Below are 27966 nucleotides of genomic sequence, written 5' to 3' on the forward strand. Positions count from 1 at the left end.
GACAAGCTGTCTACGACATTGACAAAATAAAACATACAATTGCTTATGGCCACTTTGAAATCAATGTGACACCATAGGCACGCTCTCATCGGTACTCAAATTTTGTGCCTCTTATCAGTTCTATAACAATGAAGAGGAGTCAAGATAATGTTGGGTCTCCAACCATTGGTAGTCACTCGTTTATTTTGCTTTTTAGTATTAATAAATAGATAATTAAATCATTAAGTGAGGAACTATTGCTTCAAACTACTACTAACTAATGACGTGAAATTGAGACGCTAAGTAATAACACTGAATTAAGAAGAAGAAAAAAACAAGAATGATAGAAGCCCAAGCTTCATGAGGTGTGGGCCATGATAACATTGTGGACATTATTAATTGGGTCGAGGACGGTCCATTCAACAACCCTCCCTCCCTCTAAAATACATAGTAATATCGCCTCTTGCCCTTGATTCCGTCTAAAATCAAAAGGAGAATCAATGGCTGCTTCTACTGCTACGAGGGTCCAAAGAGAAATATCGCATTTTAACCAAGAAAAAATACTTGGCATGACGTTAATGGTGGACGAAAAGAACATTCGCCACCTCATCGCAACCATCCCCGGCCCCGTTTGCACTCCTTACGAAGGCGGAATCTTCGGTGTTGACATTCTTCTTCCAGGTTTCCCTCCTCCCTTCTTTCTGTTTATATCTATATCTATATACACACACATGTTTTGTTGTTTTTATGGACAGAAAGAGAGAGAGAGATATAGATTAGGCCCTAATGTTTCTATTAATGGGTGTGTGACCAATGACCATATATACCTAGGGGATTTCAGGTTTCATGCTACTGGTGTGTGAGAATACCCTAACGAATGTGGTGGTGGTGGTATGTCATTTGCCACCGTTCAGCTAGGCGTAACTAGGTCTGAGGTGATTGTCGTTTGGTCGTACGTTCAACTAACAAGCCCTAGAACCCCGGTTCAACCTTGTTGTCGAGTCTGAAGAGTATTTCCATCTTTATCCACACAAGCGTTACCATCTCAGTCCAATACCAGAAAGCTAACAATCCAATTGATTTAGAAATTATCGCTCAGTCATTTTAGGATTGTATGTATAACGGTCCTTAAATGCGTATAGAGTGAACACACTTGCTGTCTATTATATAGCATAACCAAGATCACAAGCAATCTGCTTGATTTAGGTAGTTTAATACAACTTAAAGCTTTACTGCCACGTCTATCAAGTGTACCCTGACTTCCGTCAGGATACACGGATATGCCATAACTCTTGCAACTATTTAAGCAGGAACTTTTCTTGAATTAATCAAAGGTCTGCATTCCTCGAGTGGTTTAACTTATTGGAACGTGATATTAAAAATGTGTTTATAGAGCCTACTCACTTCTGCATCTTACACGTGCCTTTTCATAAAGTCTTAGATTTTCAAGCAATTATGTATATTCTACTGATGATGTATCAATTTTATATGGTATGCGAGTGATAAAAGAAATATATGTTAATTAGTCTTGTGGGTTCTTATTACGGATCTTACCCTACTCCGGCTTAGGTCGTGCGTTCTATGATTTTTTTAGACCTTATGGCTCTGTTATATACAGTCTCATGAGTGATTAGATTAACTCTGTATGGTTTTCATAAGAGTTACATGTCAAGCTATATATGATTCTCATAATTGCTCTACTTGATGAAATAACAAATGCACACATCTAGCCTATGTTCCCTTGTACAAGAGCGGGTTGTTTTTAGCAAGATGTTTAGTGATAAAGGATCAAGCATGATAGAAAATTCAAACCCACACACATTACCTCCCTAATAGGAATATAGGATAGCATTACCTTTAAAGGAAAATTGTTAAATATCAAATATTAGGTTTATGTATTGCTGGAAATTGGAAAGACTAGTAATACGAAATTTCCACTAGACATAGGTCTTCCAGATTTGATCAAGGAGAAGAGCTTGATATGTTACTTTCTAAGTTAATCCCTACCTTTGGAGGCTTAATATTGGTTGAAAATTATACATCTGTACCAAATACATGCCAAGGTTTGGTTTTTTAATGATTAAGTGCATGTTATTATAATTTAAGGAACCCCGTGTAGCATCTATTGCTTAGATGTATAATTAAACCTATACATGTAAACTGAACTTGCAACTTGATGAAAGCACGTGCAGACATTGATATTCTGGGAATGGCCTTAAATGATTGCTTGGTCATTAGGTTTTTTATTTTCCTCTAAAAAGTTGGACTTGTGGTTTCTCCTTTTGCTGTAGATGGTTCAACATTTCAACAATAATTTGAGATGTTTCATGCTAATTGGTGATTGATCATAATCAATAGATCATCACTATTGGATTATTCAGAAAGCCAAATGCTTCAAGTAATAAGATGAGGGTCCTTCAGTTTCCTTGATTTTATATGTTATGGCTTGTGTGTGTTTTCAGTTATATGCCATCTCGTTCTTTGGGAACTTTAAATTTACGACTAATTAGCAACTTGAGTTTTTTTAAGAATTATAGAGACAGGCCAAGTAGTGCTTTAGAACAAAGATGTATTTTTGAATTGAAAGGTTATGTTATATTATCATCTAATGTCTATTATAATCTGTATGATCGAGGTGAGAGATTGTATTAAAGCCATCACTAATATACGCTTTGATATTACACGTCACCTGATAAATGTTTATTTTCCTGATGTTTTGCAGAAGCGTATCCCTTTGTACCTCCTAACATGAGGTTTACTACAAAAGTTTGGTAATAATTTAGCATTAACTCCTTGGGAGTCCAGTATTGAAATTTAATATAGACATATAGTTTTATTTTGTTAGTTGTGGAAAAATATACATTCTAAGATGTAAACCTTTTTAAATCTAAGGCATCCAAACATCAGTAGTCAGACGGGGGCTATTTGTCTTGATATTCTAAAGAACGACTGGAGTCCAGCTCTAAACCTGAAAACTGCTCTGATCTCCCTACAAGCTCTGTTGTCAACCCCAGAACCCAACGATCCCCAAGATGCTGTCGTTGCCAAGCAGGTCTTATATTTTACCTTCTCACCTAGGCTTTTGTTTTTGACCTCCTTTTCAACTGACGGTACTTACTTTCCCCCTCTGCAGTATCTTAGCGATCATGCTACATTCGTTACTACAGCTCGGCGTTGGACAGAGGACTATGCAAAGGCTTCATCCACTCGGTTCAATGCGAAGGTATGATCTAGAGCTTTTCGACAAAGATTGTTTATATGTTTATAAATAGGAACTTAATTGTATCTTAAACTTTATTCGTAATCTGGTTACTTGTCATGTAGTTGCTAGATTAAGGGTCAAGTGAGTGGTTCCCACTCATTGTTGGAGTCTTGTAAGTTGCAACTATGTGTATGAGTCTGTAATAGTCGACTTAGCAAGCAGCTAGTTGCCTGATTTTCATGTTATTTTATAACCAGAGTAATATAGAGAACTTAATTTGCATGAGCTGTTGGTTGCAGGTGCAAAAGCTTGTTGAAATGGGTTTTCCAGAAGCGTTGGTAAAGAAGACATTGGACGCTGTAGGCGGTGATGAAAACATGGCGCTAGAAAGGCTGTGTTCAAATTAGAATCGTGCTAGAAAGGCTGTCCAAATTAGAACCACCTGCCTATTATGGAGTATATGTGCTTTTTTGTATAGCCGGTTCTCTGATTTCATATATAATAAATTCTGGTAGCTTGCCATTTGATTGAAGTTAATGAAAGGTGAATTGAAACTCTAGTTTGAAACTGACTTGATCTTTCAAATCTTGTGAATTTGGAAATGTTATTGCATACATACTGTGTTAGCCTTGATATCAGCTAGAGATTCACATGTAATTTAGTGTGCTACCTACTTTCATATACAAACCAATGTGGCAATAGCCCAGTGTTACCCGTCACCCATGATGCTTATAGCCCACGCGAGATGTCTTAAATGACAAGGGTTCGATCTTCAGGAATGCCCATATCTTGTGGAAATTATGTGGAGGTGTTTCACTGGCACCAAAAGCCTAACGGGGTGGTATAGGTGGGTATCCAAGTTAAGGGATATCGGGGGCAGGGTCCCTTCAACTTTTCTTTTTTTTTTTACTTTCATATACAATAAGAAAATTCAGGAAAGTACAAAAAGACTCTGAAGGAAAGACTGTTGCTTCCTTGGACAATGAAATAACGAAATACACACAAACTTTAGTAACTTACGTGGGGATTGTAACCCCGAAAAAGTTATATACAATTTGGTGTTTGCTCTACAGATTATTAAAGGGAACTAGATGAGCTCCAAATTATGTTTTGCTTGAGCTGCATCAATTGTACAGAAAAGTCGGTCAGACATAACAAGAGATTGCCCGGCTCTCCAAAAAGCACATATACTAAAATTATGACCTCACTCTGCCTTTGTAACGACTTAATGGACTTGCCATATGTAGACTAAATTATTGAGTTGAGGATTCTATGGGTAGAACAATTTCCCCTTTAATCATCCCATGAGTATGAGAATTCTAAGCATGTCAAATTTTACTTGTGTAAAAGAGAACATAGGACCTAAAAACCTCTACCAGAAATATCATTATACAAAATTTACAGGTTTACACATATGGAGGATATGTAGAACTAAGCATTCCTATAATTCAAAATGACAGACACTAGACATCACTAAAGGTGATTGGTGACAGAGGAGGTGATGAAAACATGCCCTTATCTTTCCTCAGATCCAAAGTTTCTGTTTGCTTTGATGTCAATGTTGCATCACTTTGATTTCTGGAGGGTACTGGAAGTGTATATGATGCTTCAGACACTGGCAATTTCTTTGTGTCAATAATATCTGGCTCACCTTTAAATGTCACCAAGGGAGCCGAGAACCCGACTTTTAAAGGTTTCTTGGAAGCCACTTTTGCAGGAGGCCTTGGAAGTTCATGGAGTTCACTAATTACAGGTAATGACACCACACTGGCACTAAGCGATGGTTCTAAAGTTGACAACGGCTGAGTGAATGTCGTCCGTAAAACAGAGCCAGACATAGGCAGATGTCGTGGTGTTGATCCTATTGGACCACTCGCATAAAGCGGCATTTTCATTGACTGTGAGTCACCATTTAATGGACCAGAAAATGCATATCTTTTTATTTTCTTGGCACTAGAAACAGAATGGGGCTCCATTTGGACTGTAGGACGCACTTCTGTTTGAGGAGCTGGTAATGGAGTGGGTTTTCCTGATAGCTTTTGCAATGGCATTGAATGCCATATATTAGTTGGTGGTTTTGGTTGAGGATGCTGAGTTTCAACTGTTGGAGCAATTGAATTCTTCTGGAAAGGTGTTGGGAGAACATAAGTGTTCAGCTTTCGTGTAGATGACTGGCGCATCTGTCGATATCTTTCATTCGGGTCAACAGAAGTCTCCAGAGAAAGTGGAGCTGATTTGCTTCCTTTGTTAACATCTATAGTGAATTTAGATGAGTTCCATACAGGTTTTTCATTCATATATACCTGCAAGTCCAAAATGATATACCTGGTGATGTCAAAATACAAAGAAGAGAAAAAACAAAAGGTGAAACAAACATCTAAATGTACAAACAATAGGCTTGCTAGAACAAGAAGTGTCGTTTACCTTGTCTGGATTCACTGGAGCAACCTGTGGAAAGATAACGCCTTCATTATCCAACTGCATATATATAAAAAACAAATTACTTAAAATGATCAGAATGTTTTACCATTTAAAAAATTACAGAAAATAATAAACCTAAATCACAGTGCAGATACACAAACCATTTAGTTACACAGTCAAGTTAGTGTTTAATTTAAATACATGTCACTGTTATGTTTCAACAGTCCAATTTTGTTAAGTATGTCATAAGTAACAACGGTATCGGTGTAGATATTGAGAGATAAACCAAAAAGGCAAGTATCTCAAAAACCATCAACCGACCTTTTTTTACAATACTTCTATTGCACATCATTATAAACTTTGAAAATAAATTATTTTTGTTTGAACGGCCAACAAATTGAATCATGTAGGTACTCCATACGGAGTGACCCATTGGCGAAAGCTCACCGCTTAGCTGGCCAATCCAGCCAGACGGAGCCATTAGGTGCCCCAAGTTAACCACTGGCTTAAACCCCAGTGGCCAGGGGTGTTTACACTTCCCACTATGTGGGGCCCCGATGGGTTTTCTCCCAAGGTTGTGGGTTCGAGCCTCGACTGACACAATCCTTGGGTTTCCCATCTAGGAATTTTCCACAAAGAGGGGGATTGAGAGACTGCAGCGTATGCTCAGCATCTCGTGAGGTCCAACGATTGTTGGTTAAAATTGCCTCCAACCACGTTTGAGTCGAAATACACCTTTCAAAAAAAAAAGGTGCCCCAAGTTACTCCAGATCCAAAAAAAAACTCAATAATTTGCCCGCCCGTGGACACGACAAGAAATTATCGGTAAAACCCGCTCGCCTCAAAGATCGAACCCTGGTCTCTAAGAGAGATAGAGAGAGAGAGAGAGTCTCCTATCATTGGCCTCCATACCGATTGAGCTAAGCCCAATTGACTTGTAAATTGATCTCCTAATATAAGTATAAACTGTAAAGGTTTTCTAACTCGGTCAAACATAGCATAAAATGAAATTCTTGCCTCCATTGATTTTCCTGTGGTTGAAACCTCATTCTTTTTAACGCTAGTGCAGCGGTCAATAATCAACTCAGGATCTTCGAGTGTGTCATAGTTATCATCACTGTCATCTTCGTTATCTTCATCATCAGTCAGAAAAACAGAATCTCTATCATCATCTTCAAGCCCACTAAAGTTGTAATCAATATGCTGTTGTTCAGTGGTTAATTTAACATGTGGCTCGATTGCTTCAAGAGATTTAAGAGCCTTCCTGAAAAAACACATCTGTTTTCCAACATGTAAGAGGGTATCACCAAATAATCATTTATAAATTTCATTAACATTTTAAAGATGAAAACCTGAGCAGCATAGTGCCGAGCTGCCTGCGTTAGAAGACTACGAGATTGGCCACTTTTTAAAGATTTCATGCGGAAAATAAATAAAGTAGCATCTTCATCAAATTCATCCCGGGCTGATTTCAGCTGGCGAGAAGAAACATGTTCTCCTTTGCTGCTTTTCCACCTTCCAGTGTCATATTGTATTTTCAACGCTTCATATTTAGTCCTGGGAATAGAACGACAGGGCAGAAATATGTATAAGTAACAAAACTAATATGAATAAAAAGCATGAAAAGGGCCAAAAAAAACTCATTTCAGACCTTTTTTCATCACATTGCCTTTTCATCTCCTGCAAAAGAATGGACAAGAAATGTAAAATTATACTATAAAACTGATGCACGGTATGTTAGAATACGAAATGAGAAACTACAGACCTCGACTATACGTAATTCATTAAGAAGAGATTCTGAAGGAATTGTGATTGTCTGATTAATATGTGAACGCTGAAAGAAAAATTCAGATGGTCATAAAAAAAGCATATAAATGGAAATCTAGCAAATTAATTCACATGTACACTATAAGAACCCACATAATTATCAAGCTGCTTCTGGACATCAAATTGCACTTTTCCCAGCATTAGCAAGACTCTGCCTGCAAAATGATTGTACGTAACAGAATTTGAGAATATGAAGAAGCTAATAGAGACTAAGTTTCATTAATAACTTGACAATGAACAGATACATTGTTAACTTCCACTCACCGCTATCTTCATCATCGCTCAGTGCAGTTTTTTCAAGAAGACAACCCCCCATTTCCTGAAGTGATTCAGAGAATTCTGAAACAGATTGCCAGGATTAGCAAAGATGCAAGTAATACTGCCCATGATGATGGGGAGACGAACAAATGAACAATAATATTGAGGAAGCTGAGGTAAAAAGCATCATGCTTGTAAGTTGTAAGAGCTAAACAAGATTAAAAAAATAAAACATAAAAAAAACAATTGACCCGGTACGGACAACTTTGAAAATTCTAATGTTCTTAGTGACCTTAAGATTTACGTAGTTAGTCAGATAACTAACAGAACAAAAAAAATGATAAGATTCCAAAATTTTCAGGTGTTCCTGGACCAGAGTTATCTTGCTGTTGTTTACATCATTGCCTAAAAATGGAAAATATAAGTAAATTGGGTGTGTTTAGTTGTAAAAACTTGGGTCACGTATTCGAAAATATTTAATCATTAAAAAAAGTGAAAACTAAAGCTTTACCTGAAAAAATGGGCTATAAGCTATCAAGAGATATCTAAACCTATCCTAACCAGAGGTAAAGACAAGTAAATAAACTCTCCAAATTGTCCAACATATACAAGCAAAAGTAGAAAAGATTCATCATCAGCCTTAACGAATGATTAACTGTAGCGGTCTATAGCGTTCGTATATGCTTTTATAATCGAATTCCAATCAATTTTCGTGTCAAGCAACGATGCAAACAATTCCATAACCGGACAATAACAAGCATACAATAGATAAATAAATTTTTTATAAAAAAAATACCATAAGCATTGTTGGTAGTAGTGGCAGCAGCAGAAAGTAAACTATCATAACAATCTCTCATATCTTCCATATCCTACACACATGATACATCATTCATAACAAAAAGAAAAAGTCAACATCAGCCACCCTGCCTACTCAAAGTTGACCAATTGTATATTTACATCAGATAATAATTCAACTATAACTCTTAATAATAATAATAACAATTCCATTAATAAATGAAAATTCAAAAGATGTAAATCTTACAGTAAATGATATAATTGTAATCAAAAAAAAAAAAAAAAGTAGTGGCACCTGAGAAGCTTGAGCAAGCTCATCATCTAATTGAGCAAAAGATGGTTGAATATCGTTACGGTGACGCTTGTGTAACCCTAATCCACGTACTTTTCTGAACGGGCTCTTCATTTTGAGTTTGATTTAGAGATTTGATTATAAATAAATTAATTTAATTATATATAATAATCCAATAATAGAATGGAATGGAACAGAAATGGATTAAGTTAGAGTTATGTAAGATCTCAGGGAGAGATATTAGATATAGATATAGATACAGATATTGTAATAATAATGAAGAATTTGGTTGAATGAGTCGAAAAAATGAAAATCAAATGAATGAATTGAATGAATGAATGGGAGGAGTCAATGCTGTGTTATTATTATTATTGTTTGAATTGTGACAATATAGATAAGTTTCTCTTTCTCCTGTCACATCATATTCTAAATCCGCGTATTATTATACGAGTTATAATTATCTCACTCCTTTTTTATGAACCCTCTATGTATATTTTCTTTTCCTTTATACTTATGTTTTAGGATTACTTTATTAATTTAGGAAATATTAGTCGGTTTCCTTAGAAAAGATACTCGCAAATTACAACGTACATATAATATTCATTTCATTCTTTGTTTACGCATATAAAGAGTGGATACAACAAATGCTAACTATTAAAACCGGAAAATACTCATGTTTACGGAATGAATAATCAAAAAGTGTCATTTATTTTACACCAAATACGTATCTTTATTTTATAATCTGATCAAACGAGTATATCAAATTAATTCTTTCACTCATAACGGTGACTCATAGGTCGTATGTCGTAACTTATGCATTCCATTTTTTTCTTATAAAAATATGGCTTTATATAATATTAATACACGTAAAAGAAAAGTAAGAAAATTTTTAAATCTCCACGAATGATTGCGAGTTGGTCGCTTGATGGCCATGACTCGTGGGTGATTAGGTTTGTCATGGAAGGATAGGTGGGTTGTGAATGATGGTTGGTGAATAATTGGTGTCAATCATCTAGTTTATTTATGGGTGTTATGAATGTATCACAAGTGAATACTTAACTTTGATAAATTTAATAGTCTCAATAATAAAACTAATAAAATAATGAAATTATATATGTAAGGAGTATCACCCGTGAGTCAAAATTATGATTAAAAGATTGTTTTGATATACTTATGTTTAACTGAAATATTTGATATACTTATGTTTAACTAAAAAAAAGTCGAAATTCAAGTAACTTTTTTGGTGCAATCCTCAAATGTTTTCAATGTTTGCAATATATACAATTATACATGTAACTTTTGCATAAATTTAACGCAAATGTATACTTGCAAATCTTTTAGTCTTTTATCTATTTAAATGTTTTTAACATTTTAGGGTAAAGATACGCTTATTTGATCTTTGTAATAGATGTATCACTAGATTTTAGACCCGTGTCTGATACTGGACACGGGATTTACGATATTATCAATATTAGATCTTCATACATTTAATTCATAAAAATTTATAATCTGGAAGATATACGGTTCTAAGTGATATACTTAGCAAGTTGTAGTACAATAAACACATGTTCGTCACAGTCATTATTAACTGATACACATTGATGAGATGTTTGTAATAGTCATTCCACAAGGCACATGCTACAATAATTTCTCTATTATATAAATTTTTGAAACCAATTGTACTCATAAATGTAATATTATTATGAAAGATTATTATGAATTAAAATATAAACATACTTGTGATCCCGTATTTGACATTCAAGTATACGTGTTTGATTATGATACGACCCATAACATGAATATGTTTATTTTCAACCACTGTCCAATGATAATTAGATAACAATTATGATTGTTTTCATATTGTTTGATAACAATTAAGACTTTTGATTTGAGTGACAATTGTACCTTTAAAAAACTAAATAAAAATACTTTTTGTAAATTTTTAAAAAAATTTAAGAAAAACTTCTCAAACTGATGGCTAAAAATAAATATAATTTAAGTATTTAGGGTTAAAAAGTGTAAATTATTGATGGAAAACAAAAAAAATGTAAATTAATGAGACTTTTTTTATAAATTAATATAAATACCAATATAATAATATATATAGATAATGCTTATTAGGATTTCTAATTTATAGTTTATCTAAATGATGACATAAGTGAGAGTCAATTTGATACAGTTGAGCGATTTGACTGGTTAATAAGTCATTAGTTCAACTGTCTTATAGTATATATAAAAATTAAAATTAAAATTGTATAATTACTACTAAAATCTTAATATATTTACAATAAATTTAATTTATTTTTATATAATTAATTTTATATATATGATAGAACATATTATTGGATATATATTAGCTATTATTTTATTGGATAAATATTAGCTATTATTTTATCGGATATATATAAACTATTATTATTTATTTATTATATTAAAACTATTGGGTAAAAAGTATAAATTTGTGATGGAAAACAAAAAAGTGTAGATTAAAGTCAAAATTAAAAAAAAGGTCAACATTAAGAAATCGAGAGTTGTGATTGGTCGATAAGTTATTAGAGCAACTATGCTTTAGTATAATAAAAAGTTCAGTTGTAAAGGTATATAGACTCTCTCTAATGTTTACACTATAATATTAAACTACTATTTAATGTAGTATATTCACATGTTACATGTATACTATATTATAAAAAATAGTCCTATGATTGAAAACCATATAAAAAATTGTTTAAAATGTCCTTAATGATTAAATTATACTACCAGTCTTTATTTTTTATTAACTTTTTAAATCAATTATTTTTACATGAATTATTTACACTACTCAACGCTGACTCTGCCACCAATAGTCGTCCCTACCACCACATCGTCGCCGCCATAACCACCATCTCATTGCGCGCGTACAGTACTAGTCTTTCATTAGTATAAACTAGGTAGTTCGAATCCCCGCGTTGCGGGGCTAAAATTATCCCATCTGCGTTTTCTTTAGGACAATACCATAATAGCGACAACCTAAAAGTGTTTATTCCTGCAATAACAATTTTGCGAAACATAATGTTTAATAACCCTTTAGAGAAACAAATCCAAATTAAACAAATGTTTACTTAAGGGCAAGACCCCAACCACATTATCAAGCGTAAAAACATTATATAGAATAAAACGTTAAAATTTAAAGAAATATAGAAGAAAATAGAATAATTTTAAAAATAGTCTAAACTTGCTCTTAGCTTAAAAAAAATTATTATTGATATAAATAAATTAGAAAATTAAAAGAAAAAAACAAAATATTCCAAATAAAAGCAAAAATAATCCAACACATGTTAATGTTTACTTTCAAAAATAACAAAGAGAAAATGTTTTAATTTTTAAGAAAACCAAAAAAGAAAAAAAATTATAAAAAACTTTTATGTTAAAAAAAATCAAAAGGTACATAAAATAAAATATTACAAAGTATAAATCTCAAAAATGGTAAAAAACAAAATAAAGAAAAAAAATGATACAACTAAAGTTGTTAAAAAAATTTAAAAATATATAGCACAACCCAGGGGCTTAAAAAGGAAAACAATAGAACAAAAAGGGGTAAGAGACAAAAAAAAATATAGGAGGGGGGCAAAATGTAAGTTTGAAAAGGAAAGAAAAAAAATTCAAGGGAGAGAGGGCTGCCTGGTTTTGAACCTGCGCCTCTTTAGAAATTTTAGGAGGCCTAAACCACTCCTTCCAAACTATATTTATGTTGGTAAATGGTATTTGTTTTATTTATGGGTAAAGGTTAGGTAAAGCATGCAATACCTATCTTAGATAAAGCAGGGGGTGATTATGTAAAATTCATGAGAAGTTTATGTAAAATTCAGGGGGTTATGTATGTTTATTAAATTCAAAGGTTTAATATGTAACTTTTTTTAATATGGCAGTAGCTAAGCTTAGGTAAAGTCTGCAGTACGTATCATTTTCCCTTTATTTATACATGAAATTCATGTAAGGACAGAAATATTACTGTTCACAATCAATACCTTTATTAAAGTATATAATTGCTTCATCATGTAATATAAGTCGGTTAAAAGATAGTGTATATGTTAAAACCCTTTTGCTTATAATGTAAAGCATAAGAATGGGTCACATTTCATACTGTCTTTCCTACACCATAAACTCTCCTCTTTTATACAACCATTTTAAAGCTAACAAAAAGCCTTGGCATCTGTAATTCGTTTTCAAATGATAGAGGCACCATGCTAATATAGTGGTACTAGATTATTGTCTCGCGTAATACGCGAGATAACATATTTAATTAGTGACAAGTTATCGTTTCACAATATCATACATTGACAACCATATATAAAAGATGTTGAAAATAGATTAATTAGTATCATGGTGCCAAAGTTGTAAATTAATTAGTATCTTGTTGTTAATGTATGTCTTTATATAGAAAAAAAAACCATAAAATTTCATGATTTTATGTTTCTATAAACAATTAGTAACACTTCAAATTATTGTGTCAAGTGATAGTTTGAAATTCAATATAAACAGATTTGTTTAGCGGAATATAAATAAGAGTTCTATATGGATTTGACTTCTCTTTAATTAGTGTAACGATATTAGTCATTTTTTTACAATTTTCACGTAGTTTAATGTTTATATAAATATACATATAAAGAAAATTTAACAAAACAAAAGTAGTTAGCATTTGAACTACACATGTCTGAGATGAAACCCAATATTATTGAAAACCCTCTTAATTATCCACTCATACAAACTTCGAAAGTGTGATTTATACCTTGATGGATTTCCTTAAGGTTTAAGACCTTACTAGTAGCTCACCTTTTGAAAGTTTACTTTTTATGTTTATAGTTAACCTTTTGAAATTTTTAAAATTAATTTCACATCAATATATTGAGGTTTTGAAATATGTACTTATAGTTAAATTTTTAGAAATTTTCAAAATATTTTTTTAAAATCATGGTTGAATTTTATTATTAATATTAATAATATTTGAAACAAATATTGGATTTATGTAACAAATTTAAAAACTAAAATATTTAGGAAATTAAAATCTTAAACTTTTAATTTTTACTTTAATTAACATAACTTATGTAAAAGCAAATTATAATACAATAATTAAGATTTGAAAGTTCATAATATAATCTTATAAGAGACCCTAAATTTCAACTTCTAGATTTATTAGGAAAAACATATAATGAATAACTTATTAAAAAGTGTCAAGTAATAAGTTTTTCAATTTGATAGGATCAGCAATATAAGTAAATGTTAATTAAATGAAATAAAATATTTTAGTTGGTTAATAATTATTTAAGAAAATCGTATTTTTGTATATATAAAAGTAAAATTATATTTTTTGTATATTACGCGAGACAATATAAATACGTGAAATAAACACAATAAGTTTTAAGAATAACATAATTATTAGTTATAGATAAAAACATGTTAAAATACAATTGTATTGTTATGTAAAGTTTTATTTGCATCAAAAATGGCTTTTTTAATTTTTTTTCTTGTAATATTTTGTCAATATATAAAAGGTAATTGTTCTTGCATTAAAATTTAAATATGCGTACGAAATTAAACCAAGTTAATAAAAAATTTAAGGCATGTAATGAAAAAATCAAACTCATTATGTGTTTATAATTATATACCATGTATTCAATCTCTCTATATAACTAAGAGAGATGATAGTTTCATAGGTGACACTTTTAGTTTTTTTGTCACATTAGATTTTTAAAGAGGTGTCATATTTTCCATTTAAATTGTTATATCTATGTTGCCATGTACAATCTTTATCATCAATTTTGATCATAATCATTAATCATAATCCTAATCATTAATATTTAATTTTCCATTTTATATATAAGTACAAAGATTATATATATTATACTACTTTTTTTTTAATTAATTCAATGATAGTTATCTTTTATAAAATAAGATTGTTTATTATATTATGTTTATTTTTTGAAAAGTATTTATTATATTATATTTAATAATTATATACCATGATATATATTATACTACTTTTTTTTAATTAATTCAATGATAATTATCTTTTATCAAATAAGATTGTTTATTATAGTATGTTTATCTTTTGAAAAGTATTTATTATATTATATTTAATAATTATATACCATGAGAAAGACTTTTATGGTTTAAATATTTGTGTTTCATTAGTCTTGCTTTTATACTTAGCGTATATAAAATATTCATAAATTATAATTTTATTTTTTTTATCAGTCGTAATCTGATAGTTCTTTATATTACCATAACTATGAATAATAATGTAACTATCAATTATTGTTTTTATATTTTTGTTCTCAATTATCCCGCACAACATACGAGTTTAATCTAGTATCTAGTATATATAGTGAATGACATGTTTTTTCTTTTATTAATAAATTAATAGTTATCTATATTAGTTAAATAATAATCGGATAATCTAAAAGACCTTTAATGTATATAATATAATTGTAAATGATTTGATAACTTAATAATACGGTTACAATATAAACTCATATATGCATGAGTATATATATTAGTTCATTGTGTTTAATCGATCGATCTATGGCTTCCTAGGTATATACATACTTTATTAAATATACAAAATTTAATTATTTCAAATACAAGGACTAATATTGTGTTTTCTTAATATTAGTGATTAAATATTAATGGTGAAAACTGTAAATTAGTTATGGAAAACAAAAAAGTGTAAATTATCCAAAGTAAATGGACTAATGTTGTGTTTACTTAATATTAAATTTGGTAATGGTACTATTATTTAGATCTAAGGGTTGTAATTAAAAGTTTGAACTCATCTAACGGTCCTTATTTCTCCATAAAAGAATTTAGGACCTTGTTATATATATTGGTAGATTATGATAGGGGATAACTTATATGATGTTAATATCATTTAACTAGATGATGTTCACCTCACAAACACCATAAAATTCATGGGGGCTATTTAACATGTGTGTATTTGATGACTGATGTGAGTGCATCACCAAAATGATGTTAACATCTTATAACATTTTCCCATTATTATTATATATATAAGTTATATAAAAGTTAGCGGACATTTTAAATATAGTATCTGATCATCGTATTATTAGATCCAAAAGATTCAGGGGGTGCTTGGTTCACATGGAGGAATGACAAAGGGAAAGGGAAAAGGAATGCCAAGAAATACTTTTATTGCATTAACGTTGTTTGGTTATATTCAGGAATCAATACTTGATATATAATAATAATAATGATGATTATTATTATTATATGTAATATATATAAATACACATACAAAACAAAATTCTAAAACGCATCACCCATGATGATTCAAGAATATGAATATGAATAAAGTGCTTTTCTTTTCTAGATTGTCAGAATCAAATTCAAGAATACAACATACTTGTATACAGTATATAACTTTATGCCATAGATCTAACTTCCCTATCTCTCTTGTTTTCCTTTAAACGGTCCCCTCTCTCTCTAATAATACACATCTCCAACACCACCACCCACCCACCGTGGTGACTGTTGGAGATGATGTCGGATGGTGAAGTCGGAGGTGATGTGTGAAAAGTGGGTTAGTTGTATTTGTTCAGAGGATGTGTGGCGGCGGTTGTGGAGGTGACTTCAAGTGGCGGAAGTTGGAGGTGATTTTGGGTGGCGGCAGTTGGAAGGTGGCAATGGTGGCCGGATTCCAACCGTCATGGTAGAGAAAAGAGAAGAAAGAAGAAAAAGAAGAAAAGATTAGTGGGTAATGATTACCTTAACCCCTTAATTTATTGGGTAATACTCCAATATCCACTTTTAGGTATTAAATACCTTTCCTTACTACTACCAAGCATGTGTATTCATTATCTTTCCCATTCCCCACCCCCAAAACCCCCCAACCAGGCACCCCTCAATATTTTCATACTTTATTTGATAACATTTAAAACTCGTTACTTGTTACTTTGTTAGTCATGTTATTAAATACACCATTTGAGTTATTATATAAAACATATCAAAAAGCTATAGCATGTCACCATCAGAATTGAAAGTTACACCAAATCATGTTAATAATAATAATAACTACAGTAAAACCTCTATAAATTAATAATGTCGGGACCGAGATTTTTTATAAATTTATCGAGATATTACTATATCGATAAATTAATAAATTATTAATTTAAAGATGTCCATGTATGACCTTCAAAAGTCCCCTTTTTAACTTTCATTTTCAATTTATGTTCACACATTAAATTAAATGAACTTGTCAAGTGCATTGTTTTAAGTTAAAGATAGATAGTTCAATGTACTTAATTCTAAATTTTTCATTATAATATGTCAAAGAATAAATTTTAAAATCAATTAAACTATGACTTATAAACTAAAGAAATCAACCATGACCAATCAACAAAGAAAATTGTTATGCAAGTATAAGAGAGATCATCAAGGGTGTACTCAACAAGATTTGGTGTAGTGGGGTGACAAAACTTTCGATCAGAAAGTTAGTCAAACTACAATATCAAAAACTCTCAAGAGATTATCGGCTACAACACTTCACAACTTTTTGTTACAATACAAGAAGACAATGCCTCAACTCTTAAATGTAATGAGAAAATTTAAAGATGAACTCAATATAGATTCCAAGTTTTAAAAAAATAAAATAAAATCTATAGATTCATTTTTGCTAGACAATGTTAGAATTTATAAATATTTAAGTAATTATTAATTTATAGTTTTATTGGGACTAATATATTTACATTGAAGTTTCAAAAAAATTATTATCTTATTATTATATTATTTGAGGTCCAATTTTGTACTGGTCCCAAGTTGGGACTGGACAAATTATTAGTTTTATCGAGGTTATTATTTTATCGAGTAATAAATTATAAAGGTTCTACTGTAGATTAAACTCATGCGTTGCATGGTGAATAATTATAGTCGTAAAAGTCAGGTTAAGATAGATAATCCATCTTTCAAATTTGAAGTAAAAGACTATAGTATATTAACAAAAATATATTCAAATATAAACCACTAATATGAGGAGATTAATAGACAACAAATTCAAGTTAAATATATTCTAGAGACAAAGGTTAGATCAAGTGATTAACAACTTTGATGGTGATGGTTGAGTTAGCAGTGGAATAGTGGATGGTGGGAAGAAAATGATAGAAGAAAAAAAAACGTATTATTGAAATTTGTACTTTAGTTATTAACTAATTTATGGTTTTTAAATAAACATTTACCATTATTTTATACTCTTCAGTTTTATAAACTTGATGTATTATAATCTAGATGACTGTTTTAATATAAAAGATATTCTTAAAGTCTATTATCTATACTCCCTTATAAAGCATTTTGAAATTTTATTTATGGTATGTCTTAAAGAATTAAGCATAATTTTTTTTTTCTTTCAAAAAACCCCTTTCACTATGTATATGGTTCTCAAAATGGTCCTCCGTACACTACAACACTGAATTACCGTATCTACCCTTATAACAAATTGTCACTCCTAAAACAAAATTCCGCCGCAACGTGCGGGTAGTATGCTCGTATGAATAAGAAGTAGTATTTTATATATTAAACATCAATCCTGAATTTTATAAGGTCATCGACTCATTAATTTCTATTATGGTCTTTACATTATATGAAAATAATATGATGTTTAATTTGATATGAACCACGCGTGGAATGATATCTCATGACTCATGTACTTTCAACATAGAAACGTAATCATGTTTTTTTTTGGGAACTCTTTTCCTACACCTAAAAAGTAAATATACATAAAATAACAGTTATATTAACGAAAACAACGAGTAACAATGATATAAAGGCATATATATAGTATGGGAAAATGATCGCTGCAGTCGATTGCAACTTCCATGACCGCAGTTGCACTCACATATCATTTAAGGGATTGATCTATTACAAAAATGTCCCTCTGATTTTCATGATAAAAAAACTCCGCTACATGTGCAACCCGCTGCAACGATGCTATCCCCATATAGCATACCAGCGTCACATGTAACCAAATCTCTTTCTCCCTGCTCTCTCCTTCTAACGGCTCTTTTATCTCTCTAGATCCAAATCTAGATCTGAGATTGTGGCTGAGATAGAGATTGAGAGGTTGAGATTAAGAGTTTGAGATCGAGAGTTTTCCTTTTTCGGTTTTGGCGTCGCCGGCCGTTGGGTATTTTTGCAAGGGTTATAGCTCTGCGCCGGAGGTCCCTTCCACTTCGGTGGATCTGGAAGCAACCTTTCCATCTTTGAGTAGGGTAAGGTCTGTCTACATCATAATTCCCCCATACCTCGGTTTATGCCTGGATTGAGTACCGTTATTGTTGCTGTTGCTGTTAATGACACGTCAATAATAGTTAAACACTGTCTTTTTATAGTCATGTACAAATATAGCATTATAATAACACTATGCATAACAAAAAAAAAAAAAAAACCATGTCAGTTGTATTGTTGTGGGAGTAGAACATTTGATAGATTACAGTTGAAGCATAGTTTTTTTTTTTTTTCTTAATTAAAAGTGATATTTTTATCATAGTTTTTGATTTATTTATTACAAATATATAACTTTTGTAGTAAAAATCATTTTTTTTTTTACAAGTATACAAACAAACAGAAGAATCAATACTGGACTATTTTTACAAGTATATAAATTAAAATTTGGTCACTGGATTTGGTATGGTCAAAAGTCAAAAATTTCTTTGTAACCGAGTCCTTACTTTACATAACAAATCAAAGGGACAGGTAATTGTCTAATCCTGTATTATTTTGACTAAGCTAAGTTAAATCTTTTCTATGGTTACTATTTATTCTATTCTAGTATTGTATGAAAATGAGCCAAAATCATAAGATTCCAAGAAGGAATGGTATTATACTATTATGGTAATATGATGCAAGTATTGTAAATTAATAATCAAGGATGTTTGTGTTGGTTTTTCTATTTAAGGATTCACAGTTATCTGGAAATAAATATGAAACATCTATTTCAAAAAGGGGAAATAGTACTTTAAACCAAAAAATATTACAAACAAAATTATCACCAATAAAGTTATTTTCTTTTACCCTGCTTGGCATTGGGCTTTAGTTAAGCCTACATCTTTATTTTGATTTGGTTTGAAAGAAATAGACGCATTTTCATTCAGGCAACAAGCAAAACCCCATCGACATGTCTTTCTTTGATGGTTCATGTAGGCTTGGGTCTTTCATTCGGGCCCTCTTGGGCATCTATCCCCACTATCTCCGAATTCTATAAGCCGTAAGAAGTCCGTAAAATGTGCTCTTTAACTTGTCTCATCCGTTTGAAAAGAATTGTTGCTTGAAAAAGTTATATCTTTGGAAAAAAGTTATTGTGACTTAAATAAACACATTATTAAGAGCAAAACACTCGGTAAAATATTTAGACTCTTTTAGGACTAATAACTATCTTTTGGGACTTAAGTCAACTTGAATGCAATTTTCTTAATCAAATAATTATAATATGGTTAGTTTATGAAACAGCATTATAATCTAATGGCAAAAGCAGTAGTAGGCGTGTAAGAAAAATCAAGAAAACGTGTTCAACAACCCACGGCTTTCTATTCCTCTTTTTCTTTCTTTTTGTTTGAATGTATCCATCCATTTTTCCTACAAGACTTTTTACATAAAGCAATAATTTTCAATATAATATATATATATAGTATATATATATAAACGATAGATTGATAGAAACCGTTTGATCCCATGTACCGATTGGTACCCACATAACCCCGATATATATATAATATATAAAATACTTTAGAACATCCTTTTAATTTAATGCCGAAAATCATAGTAGTTGTATGTTCAATGCATATAATATGTCTAACACTACAGCTGAAATCCACACAGTGACCTAAAAAAATGAATTTTCGACTTCATGCCATGATGAATTATTAAAACGACACTCCGAGGCAAACTCAAAATTTGCTTCCCTTATAATCTAATTATAAGAACAGCGTTACAGCCTACTTGTCTTTGCCTCGGTAGGTATTGTTTTATTTCTACACTAGCTGAGAAACCTTGAATATCAAAGCGAGATACATGTATTAATAGTAAATTAAGCAGTTGCAGCCGTGGTTGCTGATCTGTAGCAGGATCTCTTGGCTGCACGGACAATATCCTCGATCTGCCAAAACCATAGAAGACGAGGTGTTTAACAATTGAAACTCAAAGATCTAATGTAAATAAAGCAAGGCAAAATGGACCATCCCAAAAGAACTCTAGAAACTTTTAGACCATGAAAACAAATTGGAAAATTGTAACGAATACATTACCTGAGGAAAAGCTAATCTCTCAAGATTAGCAGCGTATGGAGTTGGAACATCAGCCCCTGCAATCCTCTCTACTGGGGCATCAAGATAACCAAAGCTATCCTCAACCACCGTTGCACTACACATAAAGAAACCATTACATGATGTGCTGACTATCTAAATTTGAGATTAGTATTTCCATCTATCTGCACTTTCTAATAACATACTGAACAGGCTGCATATATGTCCTATTTACAGGTAAAAGGGTCGATTTGGGTAACATAAACCAGTCAAACGGGTAAACTCTAAAAACTTCTAGAGAAATTAAATGTCATACAGACAGTAGATGCTTTACAACTCATAAATGGCATTATTAAAACATAGATAGAATGAAAGTGACGACAGATCAAATCAACCAGCCTGATCCGTTTCTAGACTATCAAGTATCAATGCTGACCCATTACCCAACCCACCTGAACTGCGCTTTGTGTCAGGTGGCTTAAAAAGGGGGCGAATGAGAAATTAGTTAGTACCAGATTTCAGCACCAACACCGTGTTGACGGAAACCTTCTTCAACAGTAACCAGTCTGTTGGTTTTCCTGACTGAAGCATTGATTGTGGCTCTGTCAAGTGGCCGGAGGGAGCGCAGATTTATTACCTCAGCATTTATTCCCTCCTTTTCAAGTAGTTCGGCAGCCTAAATGATCATACAACACTGAACATTAGAAATTTAGAATCACTCAATATGATGGACTTTTAACTCCAAGGAAATACAAATAATACTATGTTACGAAAAAGACTCAAACTAGTATTATCAATACCCAAAGACAAATATCACACTCAAGAAGATGGAGACATACCTTTAGAGCAAAGCCGACCATCTTAGAATAAGCTGTGATTGTAACATCTTTACCTTCTCTTTCAATCTGTCAACCATAAACAATGAAGAGTTTTATGAACTTAATCAATGCCAATACAAAGAGAATAATTCCCAAAAACTGTGATTGGAAAATTTAAGTACTGTCTTAGCATAAAGGAATGACCTTGGCTTTTCCTATCGGAAGAGAGAAGCTTGAATCAAGAGCTTCAGCAGAAACCGGGAAGGACTCACCATACCTAAATCACATGTATTCTAATAATGAAAGATATTACAAAGAAGAAACAAACATGAAAGAATAAGTAAAATTTTACTCACAAGATCTCATTTTCAAGGAAAACAACAGGATCAGGGTCTCTAATAGCAGCTTTTAAAAGTCCACGAGCATCTTCAGAGGAGTAAGGGACAAGCACCTTCAAACCAGGAACTGCAGCATACCATGCACCATAACACTGCATTTTACATTAGAAGTAAAGGAGCATTAACTTTCTTCATGAAGCACTGACAGTTAATTCTAAATTAATGCAAGTGGGTAGCGAAAGGGTTAAGAGTTAAACTTGAACACAAGATTCATCCACTGGTTCCTATATTTTAAATCTATTTAAAGACACCGGAAACTATTAACAATAGAAAATTCTTCATGATAAAGGAAAGGTTATCTAGTAAGGCTTTGCAATTGGCTAATAAGTTGGAACGAGTTTATAAATCCATGTGGATTAAATATGGCAATTGATGAAAAACAACAGAAAAGAGTGGAAGAACCTTACTTGGGAATGTTGGGCACCAACACCAGCAGCAGCACCATTTGGACCCCTGAAAACGATGGGAACATTAATCTGGCCAGCAGACATATAGTTTGACTTTGCTGCAGAGTTTATAATATGATCAATTGCCTGCAAAAAAAAACATTAGAAGTTTAAAGACCGGGTCAGATTCATTTCCTTATTTCAAGGATACATACATATTTCATACTATAACTCAAGAAGTAGTTATTAATTTTCTTGAGGCGGAAATAGATCAAAAGACACATGATAATGTATCAACGTTCAGCATAATGCATATAAAAGGGGTGAGAACCACACACACATAAAGATACACACACACATTGGTATATCTAAGCAAAGTCTTGTTAAACATTTAGTGAGGATCATGGGAATACAAGCAAACCATATCTGTGGGTGCACGAATGTACGTAGATCTACCTAATAGTAGGCTTTGAAGTTAATCTATATAGCTATCGTTGCGGACTTGTGGTAACCCAAACCCACAAGCTAGGCCAAACTTCTTGCAGATACACAAGAGCTTGCCAAGTGCTGCTGGGCTTGACTATCATGTCATGTTTGGCTCTAGACAGACTTGCTGTTATTGGAGATACCTTAAAATATATTGCAGAATAAAGTGATTATATGATAGGAGAAACTAGGGTCCAAAGTTAGACCCGAGCATCCATTCGGTTTTAGATATAACTTTTTATAAAAAAAAAAATAGAACTTTTCAAGCACAATACATGCCTTTACCAAACCTGCAGAAATCCAGTATCTAGGCTAAGTGACAAAACGGCCAAACACATCATTGGGAAAATAGAGCAAGTGAGCAACTAATATCTAACATCATAACTCCACATAAGAGATAACGTTCATTTCTCTTAAGGAAAATTTACTTTTAGTTCCAGTTTTATAAACTGAAGTTAGTCAACCCATCCTCCTCCCTTTTTTATGTTGTCCATTATATGACAACTTCTATATTCTAATTTTATAGCATATTATCTTAAAACATTTGATAAAGAATAACATATGCTAATTGTGTAATGTCTTATAACAGTTTAAAAAACATGATACAAAAATTAACATAGTTAAAGAGATCATAAAAGATAAGGGCTCTAACCTGCATGGAGAAGTTGAATGTCATGAACTCTATAACAGGCTTTAGACCATGATACGCAGCACCCACACCAATGCCAGTAAAACCAGCCTGATAATTCAAGCAAGTATGATCTATTAAGTTATTTCTCAGAAAGCACTGAAAGTCTGAAACTCACATATTGCTCATCAATCAAAACTGATAGGAAAACTAACCTCTGTAATAGGGGTGTCAACAACTCTCTCAGGCCCATACTTATCCAACAGTCCTTTGGTTATCTATCAAATTGAAAAGCAAGTCTAATCATGCGAGACCATAAACACACACAAACAATTCATTCATTGAACATGATAGAAGCAAGTGGAAATTTCTTTAGATTCAAACCTTATATGCACCTTGGTATTCTCCAACCTGCCACAACAAATGAAACATAAGCTCAGGATAGATAAAAAGCAGGGCCATAACCTTTCATGATATATCACCGAGAAACATGATAGTAATTAGTAATCACCTCTTCACCCATGATAAAGACATTAGAATCAGCAGCCATTTCTTCATCTAGAGCAGAGTTTAAAGCATCTCTCACTGTCATCTGTAACCACAATTACCAATGTAATGTTCGTTGCCGTAACTGAAGGTCAAACCATGGTTTAGTAAAAACTCCCATACAAAAAAAAGAACTAAAATATATATGAGAAATATTATGGAGTAGGGTTGCGTTCAGGTAAGAAGGGGATCATAGCGTCGGAAGTGTTCTACCTTGTGCTTCCACATGTCCCCGTCCACGCCAGCCCAAAGGCTTACTTGATGCACTTTATCAACATTATGACCCCTTTCAGGCGGAAGGGCGTAGTCAGGGATATGTTTACACTTCCTATGTTAAGACTCCTTTATACCTGAACCAGGACGTCATAGAATACCCTCTATTATATAAGATATTTATTTTCTGGGCTCCTTCCAACATTTTAAAAAATGATCTTAGAATTGAAAAAAGAGAATGGCAGCCCTTGGATCATCATCGTTCGAATTTCATATATTTGTAACTAAGCATTCTATATATTAACCACACCATATCAAAAACAACACAAGTATACAACTCATAAAAACTACATACTATACACCTACAAAAACACATACTATACACTAAAATCTAACCAGGAAGTTTTCCCTGTCGGGGCTACTCTTCGACTCAGACTCAGATGTACGACCTAACCAAAGTGGCAAGGTATCCCGTGACTGTTTCCGAACCCTTTTCCTGACACGTACCCAGCGAGGTTTGAACTTGAGACCTCTTATAAGAAGACATGTAACCACTAGGCCACCTTTATGAAGTGGTGGTTATGTTCTCTAAAAAACTAACATTAATTATCTAAACTATTGAGTATATGTTTTGTCAGAAAATATATATATATATATATATATATATATATATATATATATATATATATATATATATATTACCTGCTTGATTGCAGAAGAGTAATGTCTAATGGCTGATGATATAGTAGGTCTTAACATCTACATACATACAAAACACAAAATAAGAATTTAAAAAAAAAAAATACATCAATTAAATGCCAAAATGAAAATCTGTATGTAATTACCGGAGCTGACAGGCCTCCTCCTGAAGGACTAAATTTTGATTTTATAATCCCCAACATCTTTATTTTCACAATTCCTTGATTAAACCTTAAAAAACAACATATTATATAACAATAATTTTAAATCAGCAATATATCTCTTTATCTATAAATAATAACAATGATTTTTTCAAATAAAATAACATGAGTGAATTAAAAAATTGCAACGATGGGATAATACCTGAGATATATTTATATTTATTTTCTCAGATGGACAGGGGATTAAATGGCAAAGGTGACGAACATATATATTTTGGGAGAGCTATACAAATATACAAGTGAATCGTATTCCTTTATGTGTGTGTGTGTGTTTTAAGTTTGGCCAGTGACAATAAAAGTTAGTTAAACGATTATAAAAAATAACAAGCACGGTTTAGGATGTTACACTTGTGACCTATTCAGCTTATTGATCGTGAATTATCGTGACAGATGGAATAAACAAATATTGATTAGTATGTTGCAATCATTTTAAACTTCATAATAACATATGTTATTTGGATAAACTTCGTATTAATTAGCATATAAAAACTACCAAGTGGCCACAATCTAGACCTTTTCTCAACAAGTAATTTTAAAAAAGCTAGAAAATGTTAAGAAACCATTACATGCAATTAGATAGCGTACATTTAAGTCAAATAGATTTGTTTTTCTAAATTAACTTCATCGGTTTCGTATGTATATTACGAGTATCTTATAAGGAAGGAACACTTTCTTTTTTAAAAAAAAGGATAAATGATGAAAATATCTCTCTCTCTTATTCACTAATTTAAATATCTCTACCTAATATACCTATATAATAATAATACCCTTAAATCTCAACTACTCGTTTTTCTCTCTCTCCTCAAATTAAAACCACTTATTTTTTTTTTCTCTTTTATAAATCATTTTATTCCTCTAATTCATTCTAAAAAATTTATCTCAAAAACCGTATATCGATCAATTATAAAAGTTGTATACGTGTTCCTAAAATTTCATGCTCATTAGAGATGTCATTCGATATACTTTCGAATAATTTTTAAATTCGAACTCGTACGGCTAAGACATTTGGCTATCATACTCTATGACTTATCACCTCCTATGACCTATCAACCCACCATTTCACCGCCGTAATGCGCGGATATTATCTCTCGTCAGCATAAAATGTTGACTCTATGTTCTTAGATTTGTGGCATAATTCAATACCCTGTTTTCAAAAGTATCTCATCTTTAACAAATTCGTCTCTAGTTAAGAAAAATAATTAACTTCTATGATAAAATGAAATGGTAAAACTGATTATATGGCCAGCAGGCCAGGCATGCCATGGAGCAAATATAATATAATGGCTTATGGGCTCATTAAATTAAGGAGGCCCATGTTTATTTTGGAACAAATATCAAATAAAAATGTAGGTCCAGATAAAGGCCCAACTTTTTAATACACATTTTAACCGTTTATCCTTACAGTTAGATCTGAAACAAAACTTTACTTGCAATTTGTTACAATTTCTATGTCCCAACACCTTTATAAAGTTATCATTTAAAAAAGTGGAGCATTTGAGAGGAAGATGAGATCAAATGAACATTTGATTTCCTCACTGAACTATTAATATTATACAAAATACAATATCTGTTGAATGTGGATATGAAACGATTCCAAACAGTTTACAATAGCCCATGGGCTTTACAATTATATTGATGGGCTTTGATTAATAATCAAGATTCTATTATTCTTACTATTCGATTGGTTGTACTTGTACCCAATGGTCCTTTTTGTTATTAAATCGTCTCATAGTTATGCACTTGTGCTTATTTAATTACTTTATTGAACGTCCAATTCCAACCCGTTAGGTGATTGTTATTTGCGACCATCCTTTCCTTGAGTTGCTTTTTGGCAATCTGGCTGTAGAAATAAGAAGATTTTTAGGATGTTTCGTTTACAAGTTGGTTTAAGATTTCATTTGTAGATAAACTAGTTTTCCATCATCATATCATAGGAAGCCATATTGCTTTTTTCCAAATGCATCATAAATTTTTCGGGACTTCTGGGTTATGGGCACTACCTCACAGTCTAGGGCGCGTTTGGTTCACAGAATGTTTTTGGAAGGAATTAAATCTTTCGAAGGAATTGGAATATAATGGAATGGAATTTGACGGAATGTTTTTGATTTTTGATAATTCAAGTGACGGAAGGAATTCCATTCCTTCCTCCATCCTCAAGGAATGGAGATTCCATCAAATAATGGAATGTTTACATTCCTACAGAATGAGATTCCTTCTTCTTCGAACAACCAAACTCACTAAGGAATGGAATTCAATTCCAATTCCATCAGATTCCATCAAATTCTGTGAAACAAACGCGACCTAAATGTTTGAGGTGAGGTACCTAGTGACTTTATAATGCGGAGGTCATGGATTCAAGTTTCAAATGTGATAAAAAATGAGATTTCATGTTGGGTCATGAGTTTTCACTCACTTATGTTGAATTTTTCTCGCTTAGAATGCTTGCCGACTTACTACTTCTCGATTTTTAAGGTTCCCGACTCGGTTATAAATGATTTGGAGGCCATCATGAATAA

At 32.0% G+C, this 27966-nt stretch overlaps 3 protein-coding genes across 4 annotated transcripts; 1 reads left to right on the forward strand and 2 right to left on the reverse strand.

Moving 5' to 3' along the window:
- Positions 1 to 308: 308 nt before the first annotated feature.
- LOC122578624 (ubiquitin-conjugating enzyme E2 27-like) lies at positions 309 to 3795 on the forward strand. 2 transcript variants are annotated; one of them, XM_043750621.1, is made up of 5 exons: positions 384 to 660; positions 2702 to 2750; positions 2872 to 3031; positions 3113 to 3202; positions 3481 to 3795. In XM_043750621.1, exons 1-5 carry the CDS (start codon positions 480 to 482, stop codon positions 3586 to 3588), a joined length of 588 nt encoding a protein of 195 aa, XP_043606556.1. In that variant the 5' UTR covers positions 384 to 479; the 3' UTR covers positions 3589 to 3795. The 2 variants fall into 2 exon arrangements, with proteins under 2 accessions (XP_043606555.1, XP_043606556.1); XM_043750620.1 differs by having other exon boundaries at positions 309 to 660; positions 2872 to 3202.
- Positions 3796 to 4539: 744 nt separating this feature from the next.
- LOC122578509 (uncharacterized protein At2g33490) lies at positions 4540 to 9080 on the reverse strand. The gene is made up of 10 exons (XM_043750484.1): positions 8778 to 9080; positions 8484 to 8556; positions 7694 to 7768; positions 7523 to 7584; positions 7368 to 7436; positions 7254 to 7282; positions 6955 to 7159; positions 6620 to 6880; positions 5606 to 5659; positions 4540 to 5484 (listed from the first exon to the last, which is right to left on the reverse strand). The coding sequence occupies exons 1-10, from the start codon at positions 8886 to 8888 to the stop codon at positions 4645 to 4647; spliced, it is 1779 nt and encodes a 592-aa protein (XP_043606419.1). The 5' UTR covers positions 8889 to 9080; the 3' UTR covers positions 4540 to 4644.
- An 11444-nt stretch (positions 9081 to 20524) lies between these two features.
- On the reverse strand, positions 20525 to 25708 carry LOC122580054 (pyruvate dehydrogenase E1 component subunit beta-1, mitochondrial-like). The gene is made up of 14 exons (XM_043752325.1): positions 25593 to 25708; positions 25376 to 25460; positions 25233 to 25289; positions 24283 to 24363; positions 24156 to 24182; positions 23987 to 24049; positions 23796 to 23882; positions 22679 to 22804; positions 22230 to 22363; positions 22078 to 22150; positions 21895 to 21960; positions 21568 to 21731; positions 21059 to 21173; positions 20525 to 20910 (listed from the first exon to the last, which is right to left on the reverse strand). Exons 2-14 carry the CDS (start codon positions 25430 to 25432, stop codon positions 20842 to 20844), a joined length of 1119 nt encoding a protein of 372 aa, XP_043608260.1. The 5' UTR covers positions 25433 to 25460; positions 25593 to 25708; the 3' UTR covers positions 20525 to 20841.
- Between the last annotated feature and the right edge of the window lie 2258 nt (positions 25709 to 27966).

Source organism: Erigeron canadensis, chromosome 8, assembly GCF_010389155.1.
Source record: "Erigeron canadensis isolate Cc75 chromosome 8, C_canadensis_v1, whole genome shotgun sequence".
Lineage (NCBI taxonomy): Eukaryota > Viridiplantae > Streptophyta > Magnoliopsida > Asterales > Asteraceae > Erigeron > Erigeron canadensis.

What these genes read in the sequence shown, in the direction of transcription:
- LOC122578624 (XM_043750620.1), top strand. Translation starts at nt 480, where the DNA reads ATGGCTGCTTCTACTGCTACGAGGGTCCAAAGAGAAATATCGCATTTT. An exon ending in TGTTGACATTCTTCTTCCAG is followed by an intron (nt 661 to 2,701) that starts GTTTCCCTCCTC and finishes GATGTTTTGCAG; the next exon opens with AAGCGTATCCCTTTGTACCT. An exon ending in CCACTCGGTTCAATGCGAAG is followed by an intron (nt 3,203 to 3,480) that starts GTATGATCTAGA and finishes TGTTGGTTGCAG; the next exon opens with GTGCAAAAGCTTGTTGAAAT.
- LOC122580054 (XM_043752325.1), bottom strand. Translation starts at nt 25,432, where the DNA reads ATGTTGGGGATTATAAAATCAAAATTTAGTCCTTCAGGAGGAGGCCTG. An exon ending in ACTCTTCTGCAATCAAGCAG is followed by an intron (nt 24,364 to 25,232) that starts GTAATATATATA and finishes TTGTGGTTACAG; the next exon opens with ATGACAGTGAGAGATGCTTT. An exon ending in CATTCAACTTCTCCATGCAG is followed by an intron (nt 22,805 to 23,795) that starts GTTAGAGCCCTT and finishes TTTTTTTTGCAG; the next exon opens with GCAATTGATCATATTATAAA.
- LOC122578509 (XM_043750484.1), bottom strand. Translation starts at nt 8,888, where the DNA reads ATGAAGAGCCCGTTCAGAAAAGTACGTGGATTAGGGTTACACAAGCGT. An exon ending in AGAAGCAGCTTGATAATTAT is followed by an intron (nt 7,437 to 7,522) that starts GTGGGTTCTTAT and finishes TTTTTCTTTCAG; the next exon opens with CGTTCACATATTAATCAGAC. An exon ending in CTCGGCACTATGCTGCTCAG is followed by an intron (nt 6,881 to 6,954) that starts GTTTTCATCTTT and finishes GTTGGAAAACAG; the next exon opens with ATGTGTTTTTTCAGGAAGGC.